Genomic DNA, 13546 nt, shown 5'->3' with positions numbered 1-13546 from the left:
ATAGAACTAATTCTTGATTTTTTTTTTTTTTTTAATCGTTTGTATTTTTAGTAGTTAATTACATAAATTATGATCTCTCAATACAGAAATGTTTTAAGTAAAGCACATAATAAAATATTTATTATTTTATGTAAGACTTACTTTGTATTTTTTTTAACCTTTCATTTCCTTTCTACTTTCTAGATATCTATCTATAAGAATATCTATAAAAATAATTAGCCATCATTAATATAGAAATTATGGAAATTGATATTGTAAAATAATATTAGCTTGTTTACAATTCTCATAACATCATAGTAATCCTAAACATATTATTGCATGCAATATTTTTATTGGATCTTGTATTTATCTTATATGTACAGTAATAAAATTTTCCTAATAAATGTTGTAAAAATAGCTCTTCATAATTACATGAAAGATACAGTCACAATGGTATGCAACTTTGATAAAGTGTACAAAAAACGAGTTTCCACTTAAGAATTTCCACTAATTTTAACTTTATTACTATAACTTTATTTTCAAAATGTCAATTATTTGTGATATATGCAAAGTAGAATTTGCAACTAAGTCTTCATTGACAAGACATCTTTTAAATAAACACAATGTTACTAGTGAAGCAAAAAAAAAAAATGTTATCTAAATGTATCACATGTATTGACAAAACTTTTTCAAAAAAAAAATTGCTTATTGATCATTTAAATACAGAACATGGAATGAGTATTCAAGAAGAAATTATAAACTTTTCTAGTGTATCAGGTACTACTATGACATAATATTTTTATTTTTTTAATAAATATACACTTTTTATAAACTAAAAAAAATCATACATTAAATTATAGATTTTCAAAATTGGTTAATAAATTATGAACTAAAAAATAACTGTCAATATTCACACCAAACTGGAAAAAGAATAAGCAATGATGGTCGTAGAACTTACTATGAATGTAATCCATTCATGGGCCCAGTTCCACATCGCATTTTTTGTTCATGGCATGTCGATAAAGCCTGGAGACAAAATTTAAATAAAATTATTGGACCTCAGTGTAAGGAAAAACAATCAACAGTTTACAAATCATTAAAAATGCTTCAAACAATAACCAGTGAAACTGATTTTAAAAAAATTTTAAACAAATTTGTTATTGAAATGATGAATGATCCTGAAACTAAAGACTTTGGGTTATATTTTGAACGAATGTATGCAAATAGAGCAACATTATGGGCATATTGTTACAGAAAAGGATTGGGAATAAACTGCAATATGCATCTGGAATCAATGCATAAAACTATAAAATATCATTACTTAAATGGATGTAAGATTGGAAGATTGGATAAAAGTATAATGACAATAAGACGATTCACACGTGATAAAAAAGTAGAAAGAATGATCAAATTAACAAAGGGTAAATCAACAACAAGAATACAGGAGATTAAAAAAAGACATTTAACTAGTATTTCACTTAATTTAAATATTACTAAGAACGATGCAAATAGCTGGAATGTAGATAGTGAACATACACCAAATCAAATGTATGTAGTTAAAAAAATAATGAAGAAATATGTTGTGTAATAGTTTGTAGTACGTGTAAAATATGCATTCATACATTTGAATGCACTTGTCTAGATTACTCGATAAAATCAATTATTTGTAAACACATTCATACTATTGCTCTAAGTCAAGAAAATGACACGAATAAATGGTCAGTCAGTTCAGAATTAAATGATACAAATAAACATGTAAAAGATACAACGATACAAAAGAAATAGAAATACATATGAACTCTTTAAATAACAAAAATGAAAATGAAAATGAAAATTTATATGAAATATTTAAAAAAAAAACTATGAGCACATTAAATAAAATACATTTAATTGAAGATTCTGATCACCTTAAAGAAGCTATTAAAAAGATAGATGCTCTCAATGCATTTATAGACGCAACATCAAAACAGTCTGCACCAAGTAAGGAGTTTGTCAAAGTAAATAACGATCCACCTAATAAAAAAATAACCATACAAAAAAACTTTTTTTCGACAAAATCGAAACGAAAAAAACCCGAAAACGATTTGTTTAAACCTTCGGAACTTGAAAGCAATGATTTACGAGATACCTTTTTAAATAAAAAATTTAAAATATTGCAGGAGAAAGATGTAGAACATTCATATTTTAAAAAACAATAATTAAAATTATTTTATACTTTCTAGACACATTACTTTATATTTTATTTGATGAAGTTTAAAGACTGATTACTATTATTTAATTATTTTTTTGTGAATTACAGTATTATAATGTTAATGTTTTTATTAATTTTCATTATATACTATTAAACTATTTATATTAACTTCAGTAAATAATACGTACCATGAAAATGTATGATTTACTTTTCAGTTTCCAGTTTTTTTGTAAACACATTCATATTATGCATGAATGCATGATACAATATATTAGGTATATTATATTATATTATTAACTTATTATTGGGTTTAATTTTAAATATTTATGCTTAATGCTTATTTCTCTGTAAGTTATTACATAATTCTATGATATTGATAAAGTGATAAGAGGTTTCAATTCTTGATATGGTACTCGCGCATGCGCAGAAAGGTCACTGTTCAGTTCTGTGTTTAGACGCTCCATTATATTATAGTCCGGCCAGCGATACTAGAAGCTTGATGGCCACGCTCCCGGTGGCCGTTTTTTACTAGGGGTACGAAGAATCCTTCATTTCGAAAAAAAGATCGCTCTGCTCTACAAGCAACCAAAATATTTAGAACTCCTGGTTTTTACGAAAACGCCCACCGGTAACGTGACCGTCAAGCTTCTAGTTTCGCTGGCCGCACTATATCATATTTTTTTCTAGTAGGTGTAAAATGAGAGTTCTGGAACCTGAGCTTCTGAGCCGCTGAGCCTTGCTGAGCCGTCTAACCAGCCGCCGCCGTAGCTGAGCTGCCGCCGTAGCTGAGCCGCCGCCGTCGTCCCCGCCCCCGCTTCCACCACCGCCCCCGCCGCAACCGCCGCCGCTACCATGGTTATCATATTATTGTACACGTACTATATTACCGTACTATATTACCATACTATATTACCGTACACATATTAATGTATATTCAACAGTTATCATCCACAGAACTATTTTATCATATATTCAACAGATAACGCTATCTATCCCTGTTGTTGTTACCGGCATATTACCATTTGAAAAATTATAGTATAACAAGCATGTAGAGTCTTGTCTGCATTACAAACAATAGTATTATTCAATAATCTAACATGTTCTGACATGCATACTTTAAACCTGTAGAAGAAATCCCTACCATAAAATATACATGTGAGGGTTTCAAAATCTGAAATGAAATCAGTCTATCTCCACTCTTCGTTCGATTAAGTGCGTTGTTTTGTGATTAAATTTTTGAATATGGCTGGTTCGATTGAAAACATGCGTGCTGTTTACAAGAAGAATGTTTTTACATATGTGCCTCCGTCACCACCGGCTAACCTAATCGATTGCAGTAATTTTTTCCTTGATTTTTCATCTCGCAAGTTTTTAAACATCGGACTCGATCCGACAGATGAATTCAACACCGTGATTCACATTATAACACCATCACGTTTTGTAAATATTTCCGCCGATTTTCTCAAACGTATTTTCCGACTTATGGGGAACATTTTATCATTTATACTTGAACAACCACAAAAGTATAAGCGTAATTTATTTTTGGATTCCGATTCAATTACAATATCTAGTATGGTGTGTACCAAGGAGAGAATATGCTCATTATAGAGTCTAAAATTCAAGACGGATGTCGCATACTGTTAAATCGTAACGACTTATTAAAGTTACAAGATTTAGAGTGGTCAATTTTCGAGATCATCGAGAGAAAAACCAAAATCGTTAAACCGCTCGTAATACAGCAAATTAATCAAATCGCATCATACTTAAAAACAAATACCAAGGTTGAAACTAGAACGCTTGAAGATATGACAATTCGCGTGAAAAGCATTAACAACATTTGCATTGCAACACATGTAAATGACTACAATTTCACAAGTCAGCTTCAATTACATGCAGCTGAACATATCGCACAAAGATGGTTGGACGAATTAGAAAAAGATGAGGTAAGAAAAAAAAATTTTTTTATTTTTCTCATACCAATATTAATATATTATATTTTATAGGGATACGAGAAACCTTTTTCACCGCCATCATTTTACACTATTTAATGAGGTAATATAACAAAACCTACTTTATAAAAAAAACAAATATTTTAATATTTCATGTTTTAGGAAATTCTTTCTGATATCTCCCCTCCATCACAGACAAGCTGTACAGACGAAAACGATGGACCATACGGCCCGCAATACAATACTTATACAGACGAAAACGATGGACCATACGGACCGCAATACAATACTTATACAGACGAAAACGATGGACCATACGGACCGCAATACAATACTACCAACTCACTACCCAAAAGACGACACACTGTTTAATGTACTTTTGTGTAAAAATTTTTTGTATAAAATTTGTATAGTATTGTGTAAAATAAAAACAACTCAGTTATTTTAAAAAAAAAGTTTTCTTTTTATTTATTAATAATAAGGTAATAAAAATATTTACAAAGTAAAAATAATATATTTACAGGTATAAAAAAATAATTACAAATAGAAATAATATACATATTTATGTATAAAAATTACAGTTTTCTAACATCACCGCTAAACGGGTTATAAGTTATAATCTGATCATGTAAAATTAAACAATAAGCTGCAGTTTTCTCAGGAATAACCGTATCCGTTTCAAATTCTACTCGTAGGTCTATGGTCGATGCTTTTACGTTATCATTCTGATGCGATAAATCGACAACGACGATTGGAACATATGTTTGAAAAACATTTTTTGATAACAATGTTCAGAATAATCTCTCTCGTAATACGATTTTTGAAAGTCTGTATAGGCTTTATACAGTAAGCTGATGGTATTATTTTTAAAATCAGCACGAAAGTCTTCATATGGAAACACTTCAGAATTTAAGTGTACCTTAAGATTTTTTAGTTGGCAGTGGTCAAAGCGCCCAGCGTCGTTTTCTATATTTTTTTTCTATCTGTTTGTAATCCAAACAAAATAAATCTAGGTTTTTCAAGCAAGCTGCTAGACTTTATCGTCCATGAATGTGAAGTATTTCTAGGTAGTACAGGATATTCACATAGATCCCAGGTTCTGAACGCACATGATAACGTTTTACGTGAATCTATCACTTTCAACAGTTTTAATTTTTCTTTATCATTAACTCTGATTATAGGCATCTTCCATATCACTTTAATCAATTCAATCGTAATTTTTTATTTTTTTCAACGTTTTCGGGGGTTACGATTTGCGTCATACGTAATGCGTCTAAATCGGTAGACGAGCGATTTAAAATCAGTTGTTGATTGCAATTTAGTAATATTTTTTTATAATCTTCGCAAAATCCGAATAAATTTTTTAGAGGTATACAACCGGTAAATACATCATTGCTCATAAAATTTTTATTATCTTCGCCGTCCAAGCCCGAGTCCCAAGCACAATTGTCTAACGTATTCAAGTCACTTGGTGTATATGAACAGTATGCTTTCAGGCAAGACGACACTCCGGGTGATTTCAATTTTTGTATTTATTCCATTTATTTCATATCGCATTTCGGAGAATAAAAATGCCAAACCATTATTCGAAAAACGTACGTCTCCTTCAGAATCTAAAGGTTTTCTTAGCTTTCCTTCAATGTAAATATAACTTTCACACGGTAGAGTGTAAGATTCCATATTTTGAATATTTATTCTAATTTCATCATTGTATGAAAAAGACGTGTTTGAATACGGCGTGAACGAATGATATTGCATTTGAGTTATTTTACAATCGTCGACATAACCGGCCGTTACATCTAAATATGTGTCATCCATTATTGTAGTGAACGAAGAAAATCCAAGTTATTTTTCGTGAGCTTGAACTCGTTGTTTTTCGGTTTAGATATAGGTGTTGACTTCTTAACTGCAGTCACTTTAATGACGGGTTTTTTTATTACAGTAGTATTTATATTAAACTTGAGCGCCATTTATCCGTCGTGTGTTATTTGTAATCGAATCGTAATTGGTTCACCACGTAAATTTATCAATCGATCTTTATGATCTTTTAGTATGATTTCAACTTTACTTATAGAAGTAGTATTAAGACCATAAAAAACTAAATGTCTAGGCACTTCAACAATTTTATAGCCCACAGCAACAGTCGGATAAAATTCATGTATAATCTGACTCGGCGATCCGTCACAAAATGAGTCGGTTATTAAGTTGCACTCTATTTTTATACAGTTTATTTTCATTATGTTGACTGTATTTTCAGATTCGTGTGTAGTACCAGTAGTATATACAACATTTCTAAATCCTAATAATGTTGCTATACTGTTTTCGATTGAAAAGTCAATCTCATGGCTACAGGATATCATACACTTTAACGTGTTACCATCTGATTTTAATTCGAAAAAAGTTATATAGTCGGGCTTCAACTTGTTTATAACAAACTCTAAATCTTCCAACTCATACGTTCCAGTAGGTATAATTACGTTTTCAACTTGTCCAATCATATTCCGAAAACCTATGGTATTGCAACCAGGTTCTATGTTTGGAATTGAATTATTTGTTAGCAAGCTCAAAAGACATATTTGTGCTGTATTTTCTACCTCTATGGGCGGAAAAATATCGCATGACAGTTCACTCGAGTTCCCGTTTAACGTTATCGTGTACATGATAAAAATTGTATACACAAGTGTCCACAGTTTGATGTATTAAATCTCTGCTCTGTGTTGTAATTGTAATTAATATCGCATCCTTGAAAATATTTCTGTACTTCTAGCGGAGGTGCTAAATTTCCAAAGCTGTCGTAATATTTTACTTTTTTTCCGATTTTTTTATACGCTACCCAATGCGTACCTGTACCGTTTTCAGTGTCCAAGTTAACAATCGCCGATTCAAATCGTTTAGGACGAACGGGCAACTTATCTCTAGTAAACACGCCGATGAAATGTGGTATTTTCAACAAACGTGCGATTTTTATAAGTTCGAAATCGTACAACGCTCTCTTGGGTAACGTAGATATTAGTTTTTTTCGTCTTTACTCTCCCACCACCATTTTTATATGGTGTGATATATAGACCATCGCCTTTTGTACGAGTTGCCTTTATATGGCGTCAGGTATAAACCATTTCCCAAATGTGATGGAACGTTCCTCTTAAATTCATTAGCCACCTTAACAACGTTGGCAACTCCACCAGTCAGAGCGCCTAGAGCTGATAAGCCAGCGAAAATCGGAATAAGTGGTAATGCACCGCCTTTTTTCGGAATGTTAACTATTCTCGGAACTTTTGTCTTTGTAGATTTGAATGTTTTTCGTGCGACGGCTACACACTTTTTTGTTAATTTCATTAAATTTTTTTCACCGACATTTTTCTTTAAAACGTTTTTAGTTGCTTTAACCGCTGCTTTAAACCCACAATCACAACCACCACCAACTTTACGTTTTGCCTTCATGGCGGTAGTCACACCCCAAGCTACAGCTTTTTCTTTTAAACCAGAATTTTTCGATTTGAACCTTTCCCAGGCTCGCTGTTCTAATAATATATGATCAGCTTCGTTACGATCGGCGATAGAGTTACTACGTTCGTATGCGATATCGTGGTCTCTACACGCAGCGTCTAACGGGTTTATACCTTTATCACCACGAACTAAACGTTTTTTCAATTTTGTACCAGGTCCACAGTATTGATAACCTACAAAAAAATTAAAATATTATTATTATTATGATAATATCGGATTTAATAAACTTACCAGGCACGTGAAGTTCGACCGGTAATTTGTTTATAAGCGTGTTAATAAGCCCGCCACCTTTATTCTTGTTGCTTCTTCGAGCGAGTGACATTGTGTACTGATGACATTCTCATCACAACATAGATATTTATATCAAAATGAAATTCATTAAACAAGAAACCGAGCTTACAGTTGAGAACGTAGATCCACCTACTTCGTTTCAAAATTATAGACACGGTCCGCTTCTACCCAATACGATACGTGCGCTTATTGTGGGTCCGTCCGGCTGTGGAAAAACGAATTTAATGTTTGCATTATTAACTAATATAAATGGAATAAGATTTCACAACGTTTACATATATTCGAAAACTCTGGATCAACCGAAATATAAAATGTTGAGTAATATCTTATCAGATATCGAAGGAGTACAATTATTTACGTTCTACGAAAACGAACAAGTTATTGAACCTGAAAAAGCCCTACCAAACTCTGTGTATATTCTAGACGATATTTTGACAGAGGGGCAAGGAGTATGTAGATCAATCTTTGCAAGGGGAAGGCATAACCTTATAGATGTGTGCTATCTAGCTCAGAGTTATTCAAGAAACCAAAACTTTTGCGTGATAACGCTAACCTTATCGTTTTATTTAAACAAGATGAAACTAATTTAAAACATGTTTACATGGAGCATTGCTCTGGTGACATGTCGTATACAGAATTTAAAGATTTCTGTACATCGTGTTGGCGTAGGGGAGGTTCAACTTTATCGTAATAAACAAAGAGTGTGAACGCGATAATGGGCGTTATCGTCACGGCTTCGACACGTTTGTTATTATATAAACTTACGTTTTTTAAAAAACATCTCATTCACGATCATGGACGCCAGTGGTAAAGTACTCGAAGAATTGATAAAAGCAAAAGAAAATATTAAACGAAAATATATTGCATTAAAACAAGGAAAAGCCGATATTCAATCGATAGTAACAGAAACATTTAAACCGATTATCGATCCGTTAAACGAAATACAAAAATCTACTTTGGATAAAACTATAGACAACACTGAAGATTTACATTTTTATCAAATAGATGAATTGTTAGATTCATACAGCATAGACAAGACGTATGGTCCTAAATTACAACCTAATAAAACGGTACGTTTAGGTAAAAAAGAAATCAAACTTGTTGAAAATACGATAATTGTTGATGATACTACATACCCGTTAACACAGGGTCTCTGTAGTTTAATATTTTCAAAAGCCCCGAAATTATATACCGAAAACGATTTAAAAACATATAAATCTATATTAATTCAAACATCAGCTCATTTAACGTCAAACAGCAAACAAATTAAAAAAGGTGGTAATAAATACAGAGATATAATCACAACATTATTTCCATCTGGTAGTGGACTATCTGTACAATTACAGAAACATACACTTCAATATTGGAACGATCCGAATGAATTGGTTTCCCGTTTAAAACTACTATTAGCATCAAAAGCTGCTGGCAATACAGGTGTTTCCAACGAAATACTATCAATTTTCGAAGAATTACGCGAAGCTGGTTACATAAAACGTATACCAAATGTCTAAGCGAGATATCGCATTTGAACTACACAAACCTGCTAGAAAAAATTACATAAGACGTATAGTTAATGTATACGGAAAAAATGATCTATGGCAAGCTGATCTGGTTGAAATGATACCATATTCGAAAAAAAATAAAGGTTACAAATATATTCTATGCGTCATAGACTGTTTTACGAAATTTGCATGGGCGATAGCATAAATATCAAAAACTGCTAAAGAAGTTTCAAATGCAATGTCGAAAATACTACTCAAACGTTCACCAAAACTACTACAGCTTGATAACGGCAAAGAATTTTATAATACAACATTCGATAAATTGATGAAAAAGTATAACATACACAAATATTCAACGTATAGCACCATGAAAGCATGTATTGTAGAACGCTTCAACCGTACATTAAAAGAAAAAATGTTTAGAGAGTTTACTGCACGAGGTTCATACAATTGGATTTCTATTTTACCTCATTGATTAATGAGTATAATAATACAAAACTTAGAACAATAAGGATGACTCCGACACAAGCTGATTTAGATCCAACATCAGTTGAAATAAAAACACGCAAAATTATTAATAGAAAAAATAGTTTAAAAATTGGTGATTACGTTCGTATAAGTACATATAAAAGTGTATTTACAAAAGGTTATTTACCAAGTTGGTCTGCGGAAATATTCAAAATTATCAAAATTAATCAAACCATGCCTATTACATATCAATTACAAGATTATACAGGAAAACCAATTGCTGGCTGTTTTTACTCTGAGGAAATATGTAAAACAAATTACCCAAACGAATATTTAATCGAAAAAATTATTCGTAGGAAGGGGACACAGATATTTGTAAAGTGGCTGGGGTTTGACAAAACACATAATAGTTGGATAAATATAAGTGACACTAGAAAATAACTTTAGTTGAGTTTCTACTATGAACATGTTCGGTAGTTCTCAGTCTGGTGAAATAAAAAAAATTAATTCAAATCTTGAACATTCGATTAAATCATATTCGGATAAATTAAATAAAATTGAACATTTAATTGAAGAAAATCATACATCTATTCAATTACAAGAAGAACAAACAGAAAAGTTGGAATTAACGTGTTTAGATATAACAGAGCATATGATAAAAGCTGAAGTTACATTACAAACTATTCTAGAAGCTGTAAACGATTTGAAAAAAACATTACCTGCTATACATAGTCAACTCAATACTATTGAAACTTATTTTAAAGACAAGTCATAATGTCTACAGGCATTATTGACATTCAATGCATTCTTGGAGCGAATAACAAATATATGATTAAAGAGATGTCTATTGTAGACACAGAAACATGGGCTACTCAACACTGGATTTTTAAAAATTCAAAATCTAATCAAGATAATAAACGTCGAAAAACTAACAAGTGGCTACAAAATTTTCATCAGCTATCTATAGATTATGGTGATATTGAGTATGAAGAACTTGGCAGAATATTGAATTCGTTAAAGTTTGACTGTATTTACACCAAAGGCGAACAGAAAAAACAACTACTTATAGAGTATATACCACACGTTGCAGTTATCAACATTGAAGACTTGGGTTGTCCTCGACTGGATCAAATATGTGATGAAGAAAATTTACCTTGTTGTATCTTTCATAAGGACTTAAATCCTAAATATTGTACATTTTATAAGGTGTTTGCTTTAAGAAAATGGTTTGTAAATAATTCATAAAAATTGTAATCATGTTTTTTTATTTCAAATAAACAACATATTTTTTTTTTCAAAATTGAGTTTTATTTCTATACCATACTAACTATCAAAGAAAATGGTTTAAAGTAAAATATACAAGTACAAAATATGATATAGGAAAAATTATACATACAGAATAATCTTTACAAATATATACTACTAACTATCAGAGAAAATGGTTTACAGTAAAATATACAAGTACAAAAATTAAACAAGTATAAAAAATTATACATATAGAAATAATCTTTACAAATATATACTACTAACTATCAAAGAAAATGGTTTAAAGTAAAATATACAAGTACAAAATATGACATAGAAAAAATATTTACAAAAATTAAACAAGTATAAAAAAATTATACATACAGAAATAATCATTACAAATATATAACTAACTATCTAGTTCTGCTTCGAGTTCCTCCCTATAAAATTCAAAATTATTAATTAAAAAATAATTAATATATATATATATTTATATACTCACACTATAGAATAGTGTCCATGAGCTAGGGTGTGTACTTTGTCTTCAAGTATAACCCTTTTATCATCAAAACTGTTATAAGTTAATTTATCGGATTTGATGGTCTTTAATTTGTGTTTGAATGAACGAATAGAGACGTTTGACGTTGTTACTTCCAAACTGGTATCACCAAACAAACACCGTTTATGATCTTGAAAGGTCATATGGTTTCTAACAACATGTCCACGGATTCCTTTTGCTTTGATTTTCTCATTATCTTCTAAAATGTAAGCGTAGGACTTTGCACGGAGAGCACAAAACTCTCTCATAATACGTCCATCGGTTTCATCAGAAAATAACCCAGGTATCTTCTTTCTCTCAGCAATGTAACACGGGTGGTCATGGGGTAGATTTGCAGTGTCCATTCGATTCAACAAGTTTGGATTGTTCAACAGATCATTGTAAAAATCATCAGTTTGAATATAGTACACCAATGAATCTAAAACAATAAATTAAATTAATACCAATGAAACTAAAATAATAAATTAATAATAATTTACCTGTATCTGTATACATGAGCTCAATTTTATCATCATAATGTTTCTGCATTACGTTATAGTGATAGTCATACATTAAATACTTGGAAATTTCCAGCACTGCAAAACCTGATAAAAAATTTAAAATATTAATATAACAATAAAAAATTTAAAATAAATGTAATTTACCTATATAAATAGGTTTACAAAAATCAATGATTTTGTTTTCTAATGCAACTGCATTTAGAGTTTCATTGTATGTGGTACAGTGTTTGAATGTTGACTGATTTATCAGTTTTTGTAAACGACGATCACTAGACACCAGTTCCATTCTTATTCTTTTCCTCATAGACTCCATGGTTTTCCCAAAAACCGCATTATTTAAAAGTTTGAAAAAGTCTTTCTCAAAGTCATTTGCTGCTTTTTTTCATCATCTCTGTGTTAGTGCTATGTATGGAGCCAGCCATGGTGATTGATTAAACTGAACTACTCTATGAACCTATAATAAAAAATAATTATTTATAAATGTAAAATAAAAACATTTACATTTACTTTTTCAACTATGAGTCCATTGGCTATAGCTTGTTGGAGGTTTCGGTAATGAATAATATAGTTTTTTTTCGACTGAAGTGTTGCCATGAGTTTTTTAACTTTTGAACCAGCTGGGATACCGTTTTGTGGTAGGAAAGGTAAGTCGTTGTGTTTATCATGGAGTTCTTTCGGATAAGTAATGTCAACTTCATATATCCGTCCGATGGGTGATGTATCGTTCAAATCATTCAGCCCTTCTAGTTTAGGTTCAACCCACTTAAAACCACCATAGGGCATGTGTTGTGACATTGCCCAACCGTATAGATTATTACCTAAAAAAATAATTAATATTAAAAAATAATTATAATATATATATGTATACTTACAATCTTGATAAATTAACCATGATTTGGACTTTGTTGGATCATAATCTGGGGTCTTTTCATTATTAGCTTTAGCATACCTCATACTTGCTTGTGTCAAACCGCCTCGAATTCCTATAAAAAAAATATATATTATAAATGTAAATTTTTATATATAATTATTATAATTACCCTTTTCAATCATCACAGCATATCATACTCTGTGAGTAACTCTAATTTGACTCTGGTATATTTTAACATACAATCAAAGGAGAATCCTGGTGCTGTATAGTAAAAAGATGGGTCCAAACAGTATGTGGTTAACATAGGTCTCTGAAGTTCTCAAACACGTCAGCCAACAATAAAACATCAATTTTCAGATATAGATCACTGTATTCACCCAAAGTCTTGCATCCAAAGTGACTCCAAACAGTTTTGCATGTTCATAATCTTCTTCTTGTATATTTGATTCTGTTAGTGTACTGTAGAAATCTGCTTTCTCTGGTA

The 13546-nt window shown here is 31.0% G+C and overlaps 2 protein-coding genes and 1 pseudogene across 2 annotated transcripts; 1 reads left to right on the top strand and 2 right to left on the bottom strand.

The window, feature by feature from the left end:
* The first annotated feature begins 3194 nt into the window (after positions 1 to 3194).
* Positions 3195 to 4218, top strand: LOC126553684 (uncharacterized; annotated as a pseudogene).
* A 7397-nt stretch (positions 4219 to 11615) lies between these two features.
* On the bottom strand, positions 11616 to 12504 carry LOC126553679 (uncharacterized). The gene is made up of 3 exons (XM_050208817.1): positions 12336 to 12504; positions 12171 to 12275; positions 11616 to 12109 (listed from the first exon to the last, which is right to left on the bottom strand). Exons 1-3 carry the CDS (start codon positions 12502 to 12504, stop codon positions 11631 to 11633), a joined length of 753 nt encoding a protein of 250 aa, XP_050064774.1. The 3' UTR covers positions 11616 to 11630.
* A 45-nt stretch (positions 12505 to 12549) lies between these two features.
* LOC126553680 (uncharacterized) lies at positions 12550 to 13240 on the bottom strand. Its single transcript, XM_050208818.1, has 4 exons — positions 13232 to 13240; positions 13064 to 13174; positions 12699 to 13009; positions 12550 to 12645 (listed from the first exon to the last, which is right to left on the bottom strand). Exons 2-4 carry the CDS (start codon positions 13143 to 13145, stop codon positions 12577 to 12579), a joined length of 462 nt encoding a protein of 153 aa, XP_050064775.1. The 5' UTR covers positions 13146 to 13174; positions 13232 to 13240; the 3' UTR covers positions 12550 to 12576.
* Positions 13241 to 13546: the final 306 nt, after the last annotated feature.

Source organism: Aphis gossypii, unplaced genomic scaffold, assembly GCF_020184175.1.
Source record: "Aphis gossypii isolate Hap1 unplaced genomic scaffold, ASM2018417v2 Contig00302, whole genome shotgun sequence".
Lineage (NCBI taxonomy): Eukaryota > Metazoa > Arthropoda > Insecta > Hemiptera > Aphididae > Aphis > Aphis gossypii.
The sequence above is the reverse complement of the archived record's forward strand: the minus strand, read 5'-3'. Positions and strand labels throughout refer to the sequence as shown.

Coding starts and splice junctions, on each gene's coding strand:
- LOC126553679 (XM_050208817.1), bottom strand. CDS start 12,504: ATGGAGTCTATGAGGAAAAGAATAAGAATGGAACTGGTGTCTAGTGAT. Junction 12,276..12,335: donor TTGTAAACCTATTTATATAG/GTAAATTACATT, acceptor ATTTTTTATCAG/GTTTTGCAGTGCTGGAAATT. Junction 12,110..12,170: donor GCTCATGTATACAGATACAG/GTAAATTATTAT, acceptor TTATTGTTTTAG/ATTCATTGGTGTACTATATT.
- LOC126553680 (XM_050208818.1), bottom strand. CDS start 13,145: ATGAGGTATGCTAAAGCTAATAATGAAAAGACCCCAGATTATGATCCA. Junction 13,010..13,063: donor ATGGTTAATTTATCAAGATT/GTAAGTATACAT, acceptor TTATTTTTTTAG/GTAATAATCTATACGGTTGG. Junction 12,646..12,698: donor ATGGACTCATAGTTGAAAAA/GTAAATGTAAAT, acceptor TTTTTATTATAG/GTTCATAGAGTAGTTCAGTT.